The sequence below is a fragment of the Pavona decussata genome, unplaced genomic scaffold (assembly GCF_977016875.1).
Source record: "Pavona decussata unplaced genomic scaffold, jaPavDecu1.1 SCAFFOLD_58, whole genome shotgun sequence".
Classification (NCBI taxonomy): Eukaryota; Metazoa; Cnidaria; class Anthozoa; order Scleractinia; family Agariciidae; genus Pavona; species Pavona decussata.
In genome coordinates, this window is record NW_028145480.1 from 3,013,933 (window position 1) to 3,035,000 (window position 21,068).

Consider the following 21,068-nt stretch of genomic DNA (forward strand, 5'->3'; position numbering starts at 1 on the left):
TATTAAGGAGTTTACGCAACAGGACGGCTGATATGGTGGGACGGCAAATTGTCCTTATGTGACCAACGTGACGTCCAAGTATTTACGACTCCAGAAAGTAACATTCCTATCGCTCTTGCTCTTCGCGTTGTCACAGATAAGAGAACACCAGTTTTAGTCGAAAATCGCCTAAAAATGTGAAGGAACTAAGATGTCATGTTGGTCACACAACGGTATTTCACCATCCCCTTCCCTCAGCCGTCCTGTTACGTAAGCTCGTTATCCAACAAGATGGCAACGCCAACTAAAACGTCCGTAGAAAATATAAGCTGGTGTAAGTAAAATTAATAGGAATGGCGTTCATTAAAGTTTAGAAATTTACTTTCGTGTGCTAGCGTTCTGCACAAAACCTTGAATTTTGACTGTTAGTTTCATATTGTTGTTTACGGATAGGCGGAAAAGAAATTTATACAATGAACAGTGTAAAACTCGCGTTTTGATTGGTCTGGAGGAGTTTGTGATTAGAGTATTGACACAGGAATGACGTCATTGAGTGGTGTGACCGGCGCAATTGATCATTGTTTTTACGTACTCAGTCAGTGCGATCACCATCTCACAGGCGCATGTCACATTATGTCCCCATTCTCAACTGCAGAGCAGGCAAACATTAAAGCTTTGCCGCTTACTTTTGCTAACCTGGCTACCTGATTGGTAAATTATAGAGGGGGAGGAATGTGCCATGGTTTCTCAACCCGAATTTAGAGCCAAATTAGAATTAATAATCGTGGCTTGTTCGCACGCGTTTTCCCGCGAAAGACGCCATTTGCCTCTATTTCCAAAAGTTGCAAGATGTTTGTCAAATGAACCCAGCATAACGACCAAGTTCCCACGAGTCTCCTGTAGCTCAGTGTTAGCGCATCCGAACTAGTAATCGAAAGGTAATAAGTTCGACTCCTGTGGAGAGAAATGGGATATTTTTTCCGGGTATGCCTTTCTCGTTAACTGAAAAAACAATGCCTCTACCATTTTATTCATTAGGCCCCGATTGTTCTATCTAATGGATAAATTGCTATCATGCCAATGAAATGCATTCCAACCAATACACTTTATCCGCTGGATAGCGACTTATGTAATGCTTAGAATATGAACAGTGGTGTTTTATCGGGTGTTAAAACCACGAGGCACAGCCGAGTGGTTTTAGACCCGATAAAACAAGTGCTGCGAGTTTTTTTGAACGGCCCCAAAAACATTCCTGGAAAAGCGTGTGTCAAGAGAGTTCATAACAATGATGCTTTTGTGAACGTTGGAAATTAGCGTACGAGAAAAACATTAAACACCGCATACTAATAAGGAGGAGGTTTTATCGGATATAAAACCACTGCACGTGATGTTTTATCGACCATTTGATAGGTTAATAGGCTTGTGAATTATTAATAAGTTTTTGAAGTACAAGATAAAGTTATCCCCTCTTTGAACAACCGGGGCCTGGATTAAAGCTTACAACATCGCATTTCTTTTAACGTTTGTTATGATTGATTGAAATGATACCTTTGTTTTCGGTTTTACGACACCACCCTATACTATACTCAGTTCTGCGGTATTTTATCTGTGACATTGAGCAAAAATATATTTAAACTATTTGGTTTGAGTAGGAAAAGATAAAATGTGTCTTCCTCTGTAGTTTGCGTATTTGAGAGGCGGACGTTGCACAGAGACTGCTTCAGTCTTTGTTCGTTGATTTTTCCTGTTACAACTATATATTTATGAAAAAGCGGTATTTTCCATTTTCTTCTAGGGGCAACATAGTAGGAAGATATCCATATCAGGTAGGAAAACCATGCTCAAAATGCGCCTCCGGTAAAGGATTCTGCTACAAGAATATGTGCAGTAAGTATGCTTTTATTCGATTAACCGCCCACCGCGAATAAGCGCCCACCACCGCGAAAGCCCAAAAAGTTAATAAGCGCCCACCCTGAAAGACCAAAACCTTAATTAGCGCCCACCCCCCACTCCTTCCCAACAAAAACATTTCTGCACTAGCCCAAAGTGAAGTAAGATGAGTGTCACTCGTGCTCCAAAATCGGTTTTAGATACGATAGTCAACTTTCTCTAACAACTTTTATGTTGTTTATGGCTTGTTCATGTTGGCTTTTTCACTTTGTTTTGTCTTGTTGAAGCGAAATAAACTTGTTATCCCTTTTTTTTGTTATTCTCTAAAAATGTCCTTGCTTGCTGAAAATGTTGGGAAGATAATAATCGCCCACCTTGAATTAGCGCCCACCCTCATGAGCCCAAAATTAAATTAGCGTCCAGGGCGGTTAATCGAAAAAGTACGGTATTTCAAAGTTTGGTTTTAACAACTGGGCTGATAAGGTAAATTTGGCCAACTTAAAGAGATTCGATTGCTGACGTTTTGAGCATTATTAGACCGGCCCTTCGAATTAGTCAGAGCGAATTGATTCACCCTGGTGCAGGGCTACCGCTCGAAACATCAGCACTCAAAGTTACGGTGGACAAATTACCTTATAAACTCTGTTGAAAAATCCGAACATTCGTTTCTACTCCTCCACACCTCGACGCAACCCCACAGTTTCTTTAAATCTAGCCCTCTTATGTGTGAAATTACAAACTCAGCCAATAGAGTTGGAGTTTCTTCAGAGTTCATGTAACTGTTCATACCAAACAAGTCCTTTTTACGCCATTAGCTCCCATATAGATTTTTAGTTATCTACTTGTCAACAGAAATGTCAGATTCGTGTAAGACTTAAGGTTTCCTTTTGGACCTCCGCGCTGCTTACCATTTATGTAATAAACTGTATGTAGATATCGATAGTTAGCATAATATTACTCATGCAGGTGATTATAGTCACTGTGATTCTATTGATCTCATTGGTCGAGGATTGCTTTATATATTCACCTTGCGCGAGGTGATTATAACGGGAGGACTAATTTTTAAAATCGTTTATGGCTGCTTCGCGATTTGTTGAAGTTTCTGAGAAAGAAACAAATACGATGAAAGAAAATGCAATTTCGAAAGGTACTTAAGGTGCAGCTTAGTCCAGGGTGACATCGAAAGCAAGGTATGACAATTTTTTGCTAATTGTAATAGAAAAAAAAGTTGTAAATTGCGGTGGAAATGTTGTCTATGTTGATACGAACATAAAAAAAAAAAAAAAAATTAAATTCGCGTAAGATTTTCTCTATTTAACAGAATGGTTTCAACGACAAAACGAATTTAAGACAGAATTTGAAGGTACGGAAGTAAATGAAATGAATAAATGTCTCTGTATTAAAGTTACACCAAACAGCCTGGTTCATCTCCATCTATTTTGGTAAGCGGGTGGAAGAAATCCAACATTTATTCACTGAAAAAGTTAACGCTTTGTCTCATTGAAAAGGTAGAAGAGTTAAGAATACTAACTTTGTGCTTCGAGCATGTGCAGTTTAATCGATTGGCCATGTGATTGCAAGACTGCGCGTCTCTGTTCATTGACAAGTGACAATTTGAGACAAACAAATAAAATTGACATTTTTTCGGACGGTTTCTTTGTTTTTCAACTAAAACAGTTATTCGTCTCAAGTTCAGCAAATACTGGTGAATATTCCCCAAGACGATCCACCAATATTTACTTCTTAATTGGTTTTAAATGCACGTTACGAAAGAGTTAGTTATCACAATACTCGCCACTTTTCGAGACACAAGAAACTTAACTAGAAAAGGTTGTCATCTGTAAGTATGTTGCTATTTCAAACAGTATTAACTGTGGCCCTTTTTGAGTTTCCGAGCCTGTTTCTTTTGGCCTCCGCAAAATAGGATGATGACGTCATATGACGCCATTCATGCTTTACGACCGCCATCTTGGATTTCTCGAATTCTCCAAACTCTCAGAAAACCGTTCAAATTGACCCAAAAATAATCAAAACCAACAGCGAAATGCTAAAATGGTATAAAAATGTAAAACTAACGGTCACGCACTAAGCAATATGCACAAAATATTTAAAAAAATCAAATTTTCGAAAAAACGGGTCAAATTCTTATTGCCATGGAAAGATGTCACGTGAACAATTAAATATCATACCAAATGATTGCAGAGAAAGTCACAAAGTTTGCGTTAATATTCTCAAACTCATTAATAATTGATGAAGTGAAAACAAAGGAAATCATTACCGTGAAGGAGGTTTGGAAAAGCGATTATAATTTTCAAAAAAAATTGGTGAGCTTTTGCGTTGAATTTCTTTAAGAATTATTAAAGGCTTGAGAAACTATATGGAAGTTGGTTAAAAAAAATCCTCGACTGCGTCTTGTTTTTTTCAAACCACTCTTTGGTGTTTGGAAATCGGGTGATACACTCTTCCTCGTGTTTAATTCATTACTTCCGAACAACAACAACAACAACAACTTTATTCTACCCCTACAGAACACTACAGCTGAAATGACATAAAACTTACAATGAATTCGAAATTGAAAAAGGGTATTGGCTTCCTAAAATAACTTGAGAGTTAAAGAACAAGGAAGGCAATTTACATGAAATACATAACAATAAAAATGTGGCCGGAAAACACATAGAGAAAAGAGACAACAAACACAGCAGAGACAAAAACACGCACAACAGTATCTATTTAGTCACAAAACAAAACTTATGAGTGCTAACAAAAGTCAATATTAATATTGATGTGAATAACAAAAGTTATGAATGCTCAAATTCAGCGCAGGTAGTTTGTGTCTACCACCTTCCCTCCCCCTTCCCCCCCCTCCCCCCCTTTCCCTTCCCCCTCCCCCAACCACGATCCTAGGCTGAATAGAGGTGAAATCAAAGCAGTGAAATGGGAGAAGACAGCAAAACTTGTACGACAGATTGCCTTCTGTTGTACAAGTGTAGGCAGGAAAGTTGTTTTTCCTGACATAACAGTGTTCGCACCAAAAGATACAAAGGGTTTTTATTCCTCAGCTCTTTCTTCTCACCTTATTTTTATCTTGTTTTCTTAGGAGACTGCATTAACTATGACAAACACTGTGGAACAGGATTCCCATTAGCGATGTGCAAATCCCACCCAGATTTGATGGAAAAACTGTGTCCAAAAATGTGCCAAATGTGCAGTAAGTTGATATCTCTCTCCATCAACAACTGTTTAGTTTGTCGTTCTAATGTTAGAGAACTGAAAGATTCTACCCAAAGTCGCACCTTAATTAGCTTTATACGTCCTGTCAAGACATTTTTAATGGCATCCATACTACTGAATTATTTTTTTTTTTATTTGTGTTGCCTTCAGAGTGTCCCCTCGAATGTCAAAATGGCGGCACCTTGAACCGACAGACGTGTACGTGTTCATGTTCTACAGGTTGGACAAGTACAGACTGTACAGGTATATTGTCTTGTTAACTGCGGTCAAACGTAATAAAATACATGTCTGTTAAAGGTAAGTTTTTTACTTTGACAGCTGTAAGTTTACTAAAACGGGACACATTTAGGGTCATTTAGGTTCGAAACAGAAAACAAACACACACAGCGCCGACCAGTCTCTACATACTTCACCTTTCTCGTTAAGTGACTTAATCAACTCACAGACTCACAAAAAACTAACCATCATCGAGCTCTCAAACTAAAAACCTGGGGTGCTTACCATTTACGCCAACCACCCGGGTGGAAATTTTCGGCATAAATACAAAAAGATTTAGCTAGTCTTGCAAGATGAATGACATGCAAAATGTATGAACATCAGCCGTAAATTCCAAATGGAGTAATAAAAATTCATCACTTTGACAAGAAGCCCATAATTTCAGAAGTACTCCAAATAGAATGATGCATACCATTTGATTTTCCAACCGGAATTTCCGGGTTTGCCATGTAAATGGTAAGCACCCCTTATCTTTGATGAATATAAATAATTCTTATTTTCACGTTTGATCGCAGTGAAATTGTCTTGTTTGCAAACTTCACGTTCAAGTTTCAAGCTTAGTTTTTGCCACTCGGTAAATGAAATTACATGTTAATAAATAATATATAAAATTAAGGAAGAAAGGAATCCTATGAGAAACCAAAAGGCTTTTAAATAATGGGTTCCCTCGATCACATATTATTCACAGTATACCAGTAGAATAACAAAATCAATGTCAGGGTAGAAATAAAACAGAGCTAAGACATTTATTATAATTACCTATATGCTTAAAGCACTTCCAAAGTCCCAAAGGAGTTTTAGTTTTCTCCTCACAATCATCGTCATCATTATCAATAGTGAGATGATGTTTGCTTTCAGAACGTTGTGTTGACGCTGAAGGCAAACAGCGTTGCTTGGACCTAGTGAGATACAACCCCGGAGGTTGTCGTGGAAGTGCAGCTGCTTACCTGAAAGAGAACTGCTTAGCCACTTGTGGGTATTGCGGTAAGTACCTTACAATTACCAGACATAACTCGTAATAAGGGTTGACAGTAAATGAGTAACAGGGTGTTTACATAATAGCGGCGCGACTTTCATTCCGGTACGAATTCACTCCGTTCCCTTTTGTGGCTCCGTAATGTTTACATGATACCAGCACAAAATCTCATATCGGCGCGAGTCAAATCGGTGCGAATTCACCCCGGCGGGTAACTAAACCGGAGCGAGATTTACATTCCAGTACGAAAACTCATTCCGATGTCATGTAAACGCAGTGCGACCGTTCGTTCCGGCGTAAAATCGCTCTCCTGGGAGTCTGGAACGGGTAACACATGTGTATAGTCTTCAACATCCGATACAAGATCGCGTCACAATAACGTGGGTCGATCTGAAGTGTCTCTTCATGTAAATACGGAATGAAATCTCATTCCTTCACGTAAACACTGCATGAAATCACATGGTCAAATCGGTATGAAACTCGCATCGATGTGAGTTTTCACTTGCAACACCCACTAATTAGTAAGCGTTACTTTTTGAAAAAGGCCAGAGAATCTTTCGTCAATCAGTATTGATTGCGTTAAAGTGAATGAATGAAATTGACTTAAGATGACTTAATGGCGACTTCCTCGATCACTGTATGACAATGTAAAGTACAAGAAAACCAGACTCGTATCCAGTCGCTATTTACGAGTTTGTAAGGTGAAAAGATTGGATACGAGGATGGATTGAGGCGCGCGGGATGTCATGGGAAGAGGCAAACGAAAAATAGCGACTGGCAGATTTTGATAAAATATGGCGTTGGTCCGAAGAGTGATTTCTTTTTTGTTGGTTTGTAATGTTGTGCTGCCGTAATGGCTTCTTCACGGGAATATTCGCTGGAAGAAAAAATATGACTGTGATGCTAACCTTCGATCCACAATTCACTGAAAGAACTGTCCAAATCACCCACATCGTCTTCCCGCGAACGTTCCCGCGAAGAAGCCATTACGGCAGCACGACATTACAAGCAAACAAAACGGAAATTACTTATCGGACAAACGCTTTAGCTCGTTAAATACCAAACTAGTACCCGCAGTGAAATTTGAGAGCAAAAATGTCTATAATTACTCCGTTTCCTTGAAAAAGAGCACTGCACGGTTCCACACGCGATTGCACGGTTCTGCCAAACGAAATCTGCCAGTCGCTATTTTTCCTTCGCCTCTTCCCATGACACCCCGCCCCCTCAATCCATTATCGTATCCAATCTTCTTAACCTTAATCTCGTACCCAGAGGCCTCAGGCTCTTTGACCAGCGGTTAGTCGCCAGGAGAGTAAAACAAGGGAAACCGTTACGGAACAGCCAATCAAAAAATTTGTATTTTTATGATGTCCCCAGAGTCTTACCGGCGTTGCCCCGCTGACCAAAAAGCCTGAAGACTCTGGGTACGAGATTGTCTCACCCCAAAAAACACGTAAATAGCGACTGGGTACGAGTCTACAAGGAAACATTCTTTTCGTAGCTGTTTAAGTCGCATACAAGATAACTGCGATGATTACTCATTGCGTTCAAAAGAGATGAATTTCATATGTTTCACTTCGATATCTTGAATTCTACTGGTAAATTACGAATTCATAAAATGACCAGTTCCCAGTTGGTTTCCTAGCTCAGTAGTTAGCGCTCTGCACCTGTATCGCCGGGAGGTGTTACGAATCCCGCTGAAGCCTTAGGCCCGGTTAATACGTTGAACTTTACATGAGCCGAACCTAATACCTATTAAGGTCGACCCAAATAATTAAGTTCAGCAGTTGATTCAGACGTCGAACCTAACGGAAGTCGAAGTGAGAAAGTAGATTTTCGTGGTCAGGAAGATGAATTCTGACATGGAAGAGCTTGTTCGGTAAAATGGCATTGGGGGTGGTCAATTGTTCATTTTAGTATTGTTTTTATTGATCATTCTCATAATTCTTTATAGTTATTACATTTTTATATAAAATTATTAAATTCATGTAAAGCGCTTTTGATCATTTTAATGTTAAAAGGCGCCACATTAAGTGAATAAATTATTACTATTATTATTATTATTATTATTATTATTATTATTATTATTATTATTATTATTATTATTATTATTATTATTATAAAAATAATGAAGAAAGGCCAAACACGACTCCTATTGGTCGAAATAGGAAGAATATGACCTTCAATGCTAATTTGCTCTTACGAGTACGTCTTTTAAAGATCTCCCTTTTCTGTACGAAAGTAGGGAAGGGTCTTTGTAGATCTCTCTTAGCAGAGGCTGATTTTCTATCAAGTGCCATTTACTCATCTGAATGGTTTTAGGCTTGGCACAGAAGGGCGATATTCGGTTACAAACGGCAAAATGTTTTTGCGCGTTTTTTGTTTGTTTTGTAGTGCCGACATTCTTTCGCTGAAATTGAATTCTGAGAGAGTTTTACCTATAAGGTTATCGTGGTAACCTCTGTAGCGTAATCTCTGTTTGAATAGAACAATGTTTTCTTCAAATGTTGTTGTTGAAGATTTTGTTCTGAGAAGTCTTGATGCCTCACCTTTGATATAGTCTGTATTGGAAAGTTTCTGTCGGTTTGAAGTACTTGTGCACATCAAGAATAGATTTTTTTTCTTTTTTAAATCTTTCGCATCTCAGAGAAATATATTTAGTTGTTTTTTGAACGAGATGCCTATACCAGCATTTACGCGTGATACTGTGGCTGATTCATTTATTCCAACTGTATTCTTCGCAGTTTTATAAAACTATCCTTGCTAATGGAAAAGTTTGAGTCACGATTTACCGTTTCAAAATGGTGAAATTTCCGTTTGAATACGGCACACTTGAGTTCACAACATGTTAACAATATGGCGCCACAAATTTAATCCGGTTTTAATGAATAAATCATATAATGCTTTGACGTCACACAGGTAGGGGTGAGTGGGTCCCCTCCCTCGCGATATAAGCAACAAGAATGGATTTTGATTGGCCTACTTTTGTTGAAGACAATCAGAACAATACATCCCGACTAGGAGTGGGGAGAGTTTAATGAATAAATTAATGTGCAGATTTGTGGCTCCGACGAAGAAAAAAAGAAATCGACCCGTTTTTAGACACGGCATGCCCCTCAGGGCATCCCTCTTAACAAGAAGAGCAAACACAAGCCAAGTTGATGGAACGCACAGACCTCTGGGATAGATATAATTTATATAAAATTTATACGTAACGTATTCATTTGGTTCGGCACATGTAAAAGTTCGACGTATAAATCGAAGTCGAACTTTTGCCGTTCTATTCGACCGCGCCAGTCGAATAGAACGGCGGATCGACCCAAATACAAATCTGTTGATCCGAACTGATTCATACGTCGATCTTTACATGCGCCTAACCAAATGATCAGGTTTGGCTCATGTAAAGTTCGACCTATGAAACGGGCCTTAGTTTTTTTGTTGTTGTTGTTGTTGTTGTTGTCTTGTTTTTTGTTTTGTTTTGTTTTGTTTTGTTTTGTTTTTTTTTTGTTTGGTGTTGGCTTTTTTGTTGTTGTTTTTGTTGTTTTTTTTTTTCACGCTTTCTTTTCGCAAAAGCGACCTATTAAAAATAATACTTACATGACTGCTGATGATCACTCATTTGTCATTCTTTCATCTGCAGTTCTAAATATATGAATATTTCACTTTCAAAGCGAATTTTAAAGTTTCATATTTACACATTTAGATGACGGAAGTGGAACTTACACTACCACTTCCCCTCCTGTGGGGACAACAACTATCCGGGAACTACAACTACCAACACCACTACCGGCAACAGGTAAGTGTCGCGTTTGAAACACTAAATAATCGTGAATATCCAGTGCAATACACTTTTATATCCTTTTCTTCTTAAATTGAAACCTTGACTTAAAGGTGATATTTTAATCTCTCAAACTCATTAATAATTCATGAAGAGAAAACAATGGAAATCACTACGGTGAAGGAGGTTTGGAAATGTGATCTTAATTATCATAAAATTTTGTGAACTTTTGCTTCAAATTTCTCAAAGAATCATCAATAGTTTGAGAAGCTAAATCAAACTCTCGAAAGAGTGTTTCCTCCTATTTCCAAACACCTTGAAGTTGGTTTAAAAAAAAATTCGGCTGCGCCTCGTTTTTCCAACCTACTTCTCGGTGTTTGGAAATCGGAGGAAACACTCTTCTCGTGTTTGATATATTACTTATAGGGCAGTTGGTAAAATCAGCAGGTAATATGACAGGGTTGGTTTCTAAAGAAACTGTGGTGCTGCGTCGGTGGAGAGTGGAAACGAATGTTTGGTTTTATCAACAGAGTTGATAAGGTCATTTGGCCGCCGTGCAGAGATTCGAATGCTAACGTTTCTAACGTTAGGCCTTCGTCAGAAGAAATCGATCGCTCTCAGGACGGACTAATGCTCGAAACTTCAGTCCTTGAATCTCTTTACGGTAGCCAAATTGCCTTATCAATTCCGTCGATAAAACAAAATGTTAACTTGAGATAAGCTGTCTGACGGACACATATAAATTGGACACCGTAAGACTCAAAAAGCAACCGAGTAAGGTCCTCGATCGCGGAACTAGTCCCAACGGCAGAAAGGAAAGCCAAGTCGTTGGTCCCGAGCTGTAAAATTGCAATATCAGGGGCAAAAGACTCAATAACCCCAAGGTGCTATTGAATAGTCTTAGCTACCGGTCTTCCTCTGGTCCATTGCCATCTTATAACGAGATCATCACCCAAGTGAAAATTTGTCAGAAAAGCTAGACGATACTTTGTAATAAAAGACGACCGCTGGCGGTGAATAAAAAAATGCCCGAGGATTAAAACACGAAAAGCCACGATACAAATGAAAAAGAAAACTACTCGAAAATAACACCAATACCCAAAAACGGGAAATGCTACAACAAAAAACAAGAATATTCAAAGTGATAACTTGCCTGAATAGGTTTGTGAGGGAAAAACTTGTCTCTTGATATGAACACTCTGATGGCAAGAGAAGGAAAGACGCTTTCAACAACGAACCTTGACTATAAACCTAGTCAGAACCGCCCTAACACCTCATTGGTTGCACTTTACGCAATCTTGGTACCCGCACCTATGACCTCAACAGGTTATCACGCGGGCATCATGTCGCGACATAAATAACATTATCGGTTTCACAATGTTTGCTTTCGATAAAATCAGTGGTTGACCATTCAAATGAATCCTTCCAAGCAATGCTTCCCTGTGGTACCGTTTTATAGTGACGGAAAGATCAAAGTAAGATTTTTCAGCCGAGTGTGCATGCGCAGTTCCAAACCTCCTTCACTGTTTCGATTGCTTTTGTTTTCTCTTCATGAATTATTGATACGTTCGAGAAGTTTGTGGTAAAAAACTAGTAATAAGCAGTTGGCAGTTGAGAACACAACATTACGATGATTACCACAGTGAATCTTTTTTTACCCCTAAGAAGATAACAAGTTGCAATAGCCCCACCCCTAACATAATCACTCACCCCCCCCCCCCCACCGCCCCTCCCAAAAGTAAAAAAATGTAAACAATTATTTACAGATGGATTATCCTCTCTATTTTCTAGCCTCTCGGACTAATCCTACCGTCGCTACAAGCTATCCAGCCACAACTTTACCAGTGCCGACAAAGCCTGCACCACAAGCCGGTACGAGTAAGAAAAACTACTGTCGATTAGTGCCTCTGGCCAGAGACAGTGCAGGTCGAAATGGATTGAAACTTGAAAAATTTTAGGCTAATATTTTCCAAAATTTGTGACCCCATTCTTGTTCCTATATTGATAATGCGACTCTATGACACTCAATCTAATCGTGAAAATGCAACCCCATCCAGCTGTTCATCCCCATGAACCTATTATTAGGAAGACCTCTCCCCCGCCCCAGATTCCTCCTTCCCGTTTCCCTCCAGGACCCATGCCAGTACGTTTTAAATGACCATAGCCATAATAAGCACGAGACTGAAACTTGACAGTCGGTGGCAATTAGAAATTGTCATCATCTTGAAAATTATTCTTTGTCTCCCATTTGCTAGTGTGTAAGGCGGACAGTCAGTCAAGCTGTGAAATGTGGGCAGCCATGGGCGAGTGTGAAAAGAATCCAGCTTGGATGATACCAAACTGCTGTGTGAGCTGTAAATATCATCAGGCACCAAAAGGTATGCATTTAAGTTACTTCGTAAAAAAATCTCAAGGCTATTATGGTGTTCATCCTCTCTTGGTTTAAGTCTCTACGTAATCTCTCACCAGTGTATCTGCGCAACATGTTTTCTAAATACAATACTAATTATCGAATGACTGTAATTGTGAGGAGAAATTATATGTTTGACATTAGTGGGAACTTAACTGGTTAAATTAAGGTAACAGGGTTCGCTTTTGACCATTTTGTCGAGAAGAAAATTTTCGTTATTCTCAGATGGATCTCAATTCAAACCTTCGTTTCGCAACTGGAGGCTAACAAAAAGTATCGTCTCTAATATAAACAACGCAATGGACGAAATAGAGTGCTCGTTGTTAATTACATGTTTCATTACCTGTAACTGAGCCGTGACAACTTCCAACAACAATGAAACTGAAACACATGAAATATTATAGGTATGAACCGGCGGATGAAAGATTTGGTAGATGAATACAATACAATACAATACAATACCATTTATACTTTATTGACACTCCCCATAGGGGTTTTCAGTGACAATTTTACAATACATGAACTAATATTAAAACAATATTTACAATATTTACAATACATAAATAAATATTAAAAATGATAATCAGTTTAAGTAATAAAAAAACTAGCTAAAAATTGGTGAGGGGGTAGCTTAACGTAAAAAGTCTTTCAGGAGGTACTTTCTTAAATTACACTTAAAACTATTCAAACACTGGCTAAGCTTAATTTCAGATGGTAAGTTATTCCATATATTAACAATTATGAAAGACTATCACAGCGTGATATTCATGTATTTTTATCGATCATTTCCGACCGAGACGAACTGGATTTTGGGAACAATGTCGTTTTGGAAAATGTTAGCCGTAGTCTCGATGCATCAGTATTTTTCTCCTGATCCTCAATAAACTTCTTACAGCGCGACGCACCTTACCGTGGCCACCCAACAATTTTTTTTTCACAAGTAAGCCAATCAGGATACGTGAATTTGATTAACGGTCACGCCTCCTTGCAAAGCCCAACAGGCAAGTGACGTAACAACGAATTATTGAAAATATGTCGTTTTGTATTTTATGGCTAACTTGTAAAAAAAGTTTGTCGTGTGGCCACGGTTAAAGGCGCGTCGCATGTTCTAAGACAATGATACACAACATCATTGTGTGGGTAGCATGCTTCAAATATCTTAAAACTCAAAATTCAACCAATCAGTGGCAGAAAACCAACTTTAGTTCCCTTGAGGCTTTGGTCCTAGAAGATGTACATGGATCATCGAATTGGGGTTGGATCAGGAGTTGATCTCACTTGAAAACAAGCTGCTAGATTAAAACATAGGCACGTAAAGCGTGCATGAGCTTTTAAAATGTAATATAGAGGAGCTGTCAGCCCCATTACTTGCTTATGCGTTGAATACAAGGCACACTGGTCCCACAGAAGTAGCTACTGTAAATGCAGCATGTAATGCCTTCCTTGCGCAATAAATACTGCGTGATATCAAACAGTGATATATCGGAGATAACATAAAGAAAGTGTGATTCTGTTTTGCTCTATCGTTGTCGTAACGCAACCGAAAACCGGGTGTCCAAGATTGTTGTGCTACTTACGGAAGAACCAACGCAGAGACGGTGGGAGGTCGATGTTTATTGCTTCATACTATATACCCATTACCGCTAGTAACCTTCATCTCATTGGTTATGTTTGTGGATACTGGAATAATCCTCAGTGTTTAGCTATTTGAAAAACAGTCACACCTGCGCCAGCCTGCGAAGGCAGACTTATTTCCGGCTGTCGCTTCGCCTGCGCTCACGCCATAGATATCAAATATCAAATATCAAATACCTTATTATCCACTCCCCTCGGGGCTTTCAGTCCAGGGATAATTTACAACACTGTGTGGTGGATTTTGCTAGACTTCTTGTGGCGAAGTTTACAATTAAAGAAGTAATGAGTTATGAATCCTCCCTGATGTGAATGTGAATTTGAGATAGACAGTAGGGGTGGTCACTGCCAGTGATTTGTGACGTCCCTAGTGGTACTTTTACGTCCCACAGAGTCAGATTATGTGAAAGTACTGTGAGACGGGGCCTACGGTTTTTCTTCCTTATCTGAGAAGACTAGAAAGTCAAACGATTTGCAAATGTCAAAACAAAAGTATATAACAAAACGACAAAAGTATTTCTCTTTACACGGGCGTGCGTTGCACTGTAGAAGGTGGGTACATTTGGTATAGAAACTATTCAGCAATTCTGTTAATAAAACTACAAAACGATTCCTTTAAATTTCTGCTTTATAGAATGTACAGATTCAGATACAAACTGTCCTCGGTGGGCCCATTTTGCGCAATGTGAAGTCAACCGAGTGTGGATGTTGGACAATTGTAGAAAGAGTTGCAATCAATGCGGAGGTGAGTTAAGGACGGTGCCAACAAATACCGAAGTATTTTTGCGCGGTTTATGACTTCGGAAAAAGCAGATCTTAGCAAGGGCTATTGAAATCCCAAAAGAAAATTGGGGGTAACTATGCATTTTTTTTTAGAGATAATTAAGCAACAAATTGTTCTAAAAAGCAGTAAAATACAAAGCAATGTTTGGTGGGTTTTCTTTCCAAATTGAAGCTCTGTTATCTCTGAAACATGATCGGTAACCCCCAATTTTCTTTTTGGATACCAAAAGCACTTGCCACGTTCTGCTTTCTCCGGATAGTTTTAAACCGCACAAAAATATCCCTGTATTAGTAGGCACCACCCATAGGAAACCCGAGTATCTCGAGATGCGCAGAACGTATGCGCAGTAACAAAAGTAGGCACCGTCCTATTTAAAAGATTGTTTGCTAGGAAAGACATTCTAGAGATAAGATCTCGGAAGAAATTAGCGACATTCAAGAAAACACTTCGGAAAAAGAACAAGCGAAAAAATGAGTGTCTCACGAAAAAGTACAATTTGTTAACTTTGAAGTTAAATTAAGTTGAATTGAAGTTAACTTTGAAGTTAAATTAAGAAGTAATTGACAACTTAATTCTAACCTAAAAGGCAACCAAATTAAGGACGAACATTCTTTAGACAATTTACAAGTAAGGGAAGTAGTTTCCGAGGACGCCGTCGATCTGGATCGTCTCAAATGGAGCACAGGCTGCAAGTCAGTTTGAAAGCCAGCTTTTCTCGTTGTTTTTTAAGATTGCAAAGACACGGACCCAAAGTGTCCTTCGTGGGCAGTGCTCAAACAATGCAGGTTGGGTGACAGAGTAACTTGGATGAATACAAACTGTCGAAGAAGCTGTGGCTTATGCAGAGGTGAGAGTTATAATTATAATTTATATCAGCTATATCTAGTGCAGTTAATTTATTTAATCTTTTCTGAAAATTTACTCGTGGTGTGTGGAAAAGTGGCAAAATTTTACAAAGAATGTATGGCTGGCTTTTTTTTTTCTCTCAGAGTACTCAACAAATCATCATAATATTTACACAGACTACCACTGAAGAGTGACGTGCCCTTTCAGTATATACTGTTTATGATGTCCGTTTTGTTCCTTGTTGTTGTTTGACATATGCTTTAATTAGGCAGAATGTCAGTAATGACATCATCAACGATTCTCTAATAACTTTAATTCAAATGATCACACCTTGAGGATGGACTTCATACACTCCAGGCTCAAAAGCTAGAACCAGTCCTTGTACGGCATAATTAAAAATGTATATGACAGAATTGTTTTTATTTGCTTGATCAAATGTTGATGTTGTTCTTGTAAGAAAATTGAAAAATAATTCCTTGCCAAACTTTTTCACCGTGTATGAGGTGTACAAAAGCGTCAAGATCTCACTTCCGGTTGGGTACAATAGTGCGCAAGTTGGGAGACTGGGGATAGTAGCACGATGACGTCAAGACAGGAAAGCTAGTCTCGCGGTTTCTCCATTCCTCAGCTGTTTCATTCTGAGTCTTCAACAATCCCATTCATAATTTCGTCCACAGTTTTCTTCCTCTGCAGAAAAAAAGAAACATCTGAGGCGTGAGACCAGCGTTCCTGTATTGACGTCACAGCCTACTATCCCCAGTCTCACGCCTTGCGCGGTATTGTACCCAATGGCAAGAGAAATTTGACACTTTTATACGCCTCAAACGCGTGGCGGGGAAGAAAATTTACAAGGAGGGTTTTTTCGATTTTCATACGAGAACAACATGAAGATTACATCAAGCAAATAAAAAAAATTCTGTCATACACACTTTAAGCACCGGATACCACAGGGAATTACTATTGTAACTCACTAACTTTCAATCACTTACAGTTGTGGACCTCATCTACCAACTCAACCCCTCTATAATGTGGCTAAGGCCCCGTTTATAAGGAGAAAAGTTGTCGTGGGAAAGAGGGTCACCCTCCCAGCCGAGTCAACTTCAGCGAGCGTTTATATGAGAAAAAAGTTGACACATTTGCACGACTAAAGCGCTCGTGCATGTTCTGATTGTCTCCCCTTGACGGAGTTAACCCGGCTAGGCGAGCCAAACTGTTTATATGGAGAAAAGTTGGCCCAGCTGGGAGAGTAAGCCTACCATCGAAAAAGGGTGACCCGGCTAGGCTGGTCGCCCTTCCAGCCGAGCCAACGTTTTGTTTCTCATGTAAACGGTTCGCCAAGTTTTGCAAGGAAATGTGGGAAAAGTTTGCTCGCCCAGAGTAGCTCGGGTAGGCGAGTGACCCTTCTACCCGAGAGAACTTTTCTCCATATAAACGGGGCCTAAGGGCCTAAGGGTTTGACTCCAATTTTCAAAGCGTCAAATCTACTGTTCCGATGCCATTCATCTTCACAGCTTATGACAGACACGCAGAATGTCCAGCTTGGTCTGTGATGGGTGAATGCAAGAAGTCCAACTCGTCTTGGATGGTAGATCATTGTCCTAGAAGCTGTGATGTTCCATGTAAGTAAATTCACAGGGAACCATCAAAAAGCTTTCAATTACTAGTTATTGTAACAGTTCAGAATATTCAAACCAGCTTTCCATAGTGATGTCTTCGGCTACACAACTAGAGAATTAATGGTGGTTGGAGTAGCTATATAAATAGTCACTGTATTTTCCAATAAGAACGAAACAGCTGTCCACGGTTGCAGCCCTGTTTTGTCGGTTTCTGTCGCGTTGTTGTCTCACAAAGTCAACTCTTTCACGTAGTATCAGCCTTGCAGTTTGTGTTACTGTATTTTCCCAGTTTTCTTTCGAAGTTGAATTGAACCCTCGTCTTAAATAGATAAATCATTTATTTAGTCAATATATATAGTCCAAAGCTGACTAATTGGAATTTGGAAATGTTAGGTTTTGAGGAGAGGGGAAAGCCGGAGTACCTTGAGAAAAACCTCTCGGAGCAAGGACGAGAACCAAAAACAAACTCAACCGCTCACATATGACACAGAGCTGAGAATCGAACCTAAGCCACATTGGTGGGAGACGAGGTCTCTCACCACTGCACCATCCCTGCTCATTCTCTTTGCTCTATAGTTTATATTGTCCACATATTTCGAGGGGCGGGTTGCTAAAGATACCGTATCTCATCATACCGCTCAGCGTCAAATTATTCCTCACACAACACACAAGAAAATAAGGCAATGAGAACACTGCAGTTCTCTCTCTATTAACTGTAACTAAATGAAACATATCTGTTGCGGACGTTATTCTCAAGAGTTTTATCCTACCCGTCCCCTTTAGTGTCAGAAGCTTTATTTTGCGGTGGAAAATCAGACGGTAATTACCAGGCCCCCTCAACCTGCCAGGCTTATATAGCGTGTTCGCATGGCGTCACAAGGCACGTGGACTGCCCTGCTGGAGAGAAGTTTGACACAATCAAGAGAATTTGCGAACCAGCAGATCGAGCTACCTGTACGTTTGCTGATTTGAGCAAAGGGTCAGATTCATCATTTAAAATAGTGGCGACGCTCAAACGAGGGTGAACTTTCTTACAATCAAGACGGCATAATTTCTTGGGAAGTGTAACAACAAGGACGCTGTAACGAAAAATATATTTTACCACGTGACAGCCACACCCAAAGGTGTGGGTGTTTCTTCTTTCCGTGCTTGGTAAATATGGAAAACTGACGAAAAGTTAAAAATTAACAGGAAATTTTAATAATTAAAGCTACTTATAAAAAAGTTAAAATTATAACAATAACAGAGCAGACCTCACTTCTACTTTTTGACAAGAAACGTACTTGCAAGGATACTCAAGCAATGTCAATTTTCAACACAACATTATTGAGTGAAACGTTGCACGAATGATGTATGTTGCACGCATTACTTGGCCATGGAGGGCCATCAACCTAAACCACACGCCAAAATCAATAATGACTTTCAGTTACACGCGTTCTCCCATGCTGGGATTCGTCTTGTGACACTAGGGAGTTTAAGAAGCTACTACGGCGACGCCAACGAGAACGTCACAAAACAATACGATATAAAGAGAAAAACAAAGGCCCTGCACGTGCGTTATGAATTTCGGTACATTTCTCCACCGTGCTAGGCCAAACAACAACGTAAAATAACCAAATTCAAGGTTTTGTGGAGAACGTGAGCACATGGCGGTGAATTTTCCAATCTCTGTCTCAACTTGAACGCCGTTTCCACCTGTTCTGTTACTGGATAGTTCGGCCACATTGTACAAGCTGAACGAATTGGAATAATCGCGAAGTAGTACAAGTAATGCGAACTTATATCTTTTAGCGACGTTTTCGTTGGTGTTGCCGTTGTGGTTTCTTAAAGTCCCTACTAACTACAAGTAGAGGCTCCATGTTAAACCAATAGGCCATTTCTGACTTGCTTTGAACCTCATTTTGAAGGCGAGGCTTCCTACATGGTTAGTAGATGAAAAGTAGTTTTCATTCATATGGAAACAAAATTAATTTTCACACCAAAGCTTTGCACTTAGCCTCGCTTTCATAATAAGGTTCAAAGCCACTCGGAAATGGCCTATTATAAAAATGGTTTAACCCTTCACTCGCCCTAGTCCTTACCGTTTTGAACCCAAGATGGCCGCTACACACGCGAATGAAGCTCGCCGGCCAAAGCACGCCTGCCCAGTAAATTGGGCCACAGATGCTTTTGAATTTGCATGACCCTGTGCAAAAAGCCGAAACGCCAATTTTTCTTTTACAATAAAGGGAAACGAAAAGCTACAACCAGCTGTTTTAGTTTATAAAACTGAAGCAGGGATTTCGTTTGATTAGGTATAGCCCGGTTAGCGACAATTTTGAATAAACTAGAATTTTACTGCTGTTTACTGAATATTATATCGAGTTTCTACTGCCAATTGGTTTCATACGTGGTTCATCTTCTGAACCGAAGTTTTAATTCCTTGTTAAAATTAATTTCGACAAAATTAAGGAGTTCTTTTCGTACTGACAATATCGTAAGATGACTTCCAGATTTTATTTGCTTTTTCGATAATTTAACGGCGGCAAAAAATCTCCAACTTGGAGAATTTAAATATTGGCAATAAACAGACGATTCTAGAAGATTTTATCGGAAATATGCATGTTAATCGGCAAATCCTAAGCATGTTAAATATTAAAGAAAACAAATCCAACGGTCTTCCAGATAAAGACGCCTTATTAGCATATTGTTTGTGACACCTTTTTCATTGATCCACATTCAAATAATTTTTATTTCCTACCGCAAAACCTTCTAACTTTTTTTGCTTTAACCGAACAAACTTTAATCATATTTATTTTGCCATTCATCGTTTACCTTAATCGACATGCTCAGAAAAATAGATATGAAAAGCTTTGAAACGCTATAGTAATTACTGATTTCATTGATTAGACTATGATAGGAGAAAGCCAACCTTCTTGTTATGATCTGTATTTATCCTGTGAGGCAAAATAATCGTATTTCAACATGGATGACCGTTTTCTGCGCCTAGCTTTGTCTTCGATCAGCGGCGAAAAACGTAGAGCGAAAAAGGAAAACAGGGCGCCGTACTTTGTCAATTTGATTTAATATTCGACTGATATATTTTGAGATATTCACCTGCCGCATGGATGTTGCTGTCCTATTTTATCCTGACTGCAAAGAGAAATTACCGTTACTAGATAAGGTAGTTTTATTCACAGCTTTTTCGATTTTTCTGATGTTCCGTTGAATTTAATTTTTTTTCAAAATTTACTGAATTAATTATCAATAGACCCTTTCAAAGTTGCCTTCCTACTATATATATGTACCTGGCGTGGTGTCAAACGCGGTGTGAAACACAATGCTTCAATTAATGGGGAAAATATCCGGAATCCGCTGTCATCTTTCTATAAATTTTCAATGTTTAAATACGAAACTTAATATACTGGAAAGATGATTTTACTGGTCCTTAATATTAATATATATTGTTGTAACTTAGCCAGGGAACCTATAGTCGCCTTTCAAAGTTTAATTTCTTACAACAAGCTATATAACAAACCAGTTCAACGCCGAAGAAAAATTTTGCAAACAAAAATGTAAAATGGAACTTTCACCAAGGTGCCTGCTCGAGTTTTTCTATAAGTGCAATATTATGCACACTTTATTTAAATAACTTTTTTTATTTATATTTG

At 39.0% G+C, this 21,068-nt stretch overlaps 3 protein-coding genes across 4 annotated transcripts in view; 1 reads left to right on the top strand and 2 right to left on the bottom strand.

The window, feature by feature from the left end:
- Positions 1-20,163, top strand: part of LOC146479691 (uncharacterized) — a 33,634-nt gene extending 13,471 nt beyond the window's left edge. For both annotated transcript variants that reach the window (XM_085110534.1, XM_085110533.1), the window contains exons 5-15: positions 1,775-1,866; positions 4,967-5,077; positions 5,251-5,343; positions 6,235-6,360; positions 10,056-10,148; positions 11,922-12,002; positions 12,386-12,508; positions 14,807-14,917; positions 15,687-15,803; positions 17,314-17,421; positions 18,202-20,163. In XM_085110534.1, the coding sequence (XP_084966660.1) occupies positions 1,775-1,866; positions 4,967-5,077; positions 5,251-5,343; positions 6,235-6,360; positions 10,056-10,148; positions 11,922-12,002; positions 12,386-12,508; positions 14,807-14,917; positions 15,687-15,803; positions 17,314-17,421; positions 18,202-18,443 (1,297 nt within the window). In that variant the 3' untranslated portion in view covers positions 18,444-20,163. The remainder of the gene's footprint in view (positions 1-1,774; positions 1,867-4,966; positions 5,078-5,250; positions 5,344-6,234; positions 6,361-10,055; positions 10,149-11,921; positions 12,003-12,385; positions 12,509-14,806; positions 14,918-15,686; positions 15,804-17,313; positions 17,422-18,201) is intronic.
- Positions 1-21,068, bottom strand: part of LOC146479689 (uncharacterized) — a 132,884-nt gene that overhangs the window by 64,588 nt on the left and 47,228 nt on the right. The window lies entirely within an intron of this gene.
- Positions 15,158-21,068, bottom strand: part of LOC146479692 (uncharacterized) — a 36,555-nt gene continuing 30,644 nt past the window's right edge. The window contains exon 3 of the transcript XR_014864870.1: positions 15,158-15,323. The gene's annotated coding sequence lies outside the window, so the exon portion shown is untranslated. The remainder of the gene's footprint in view (positions 15,324-21,068) is intronic.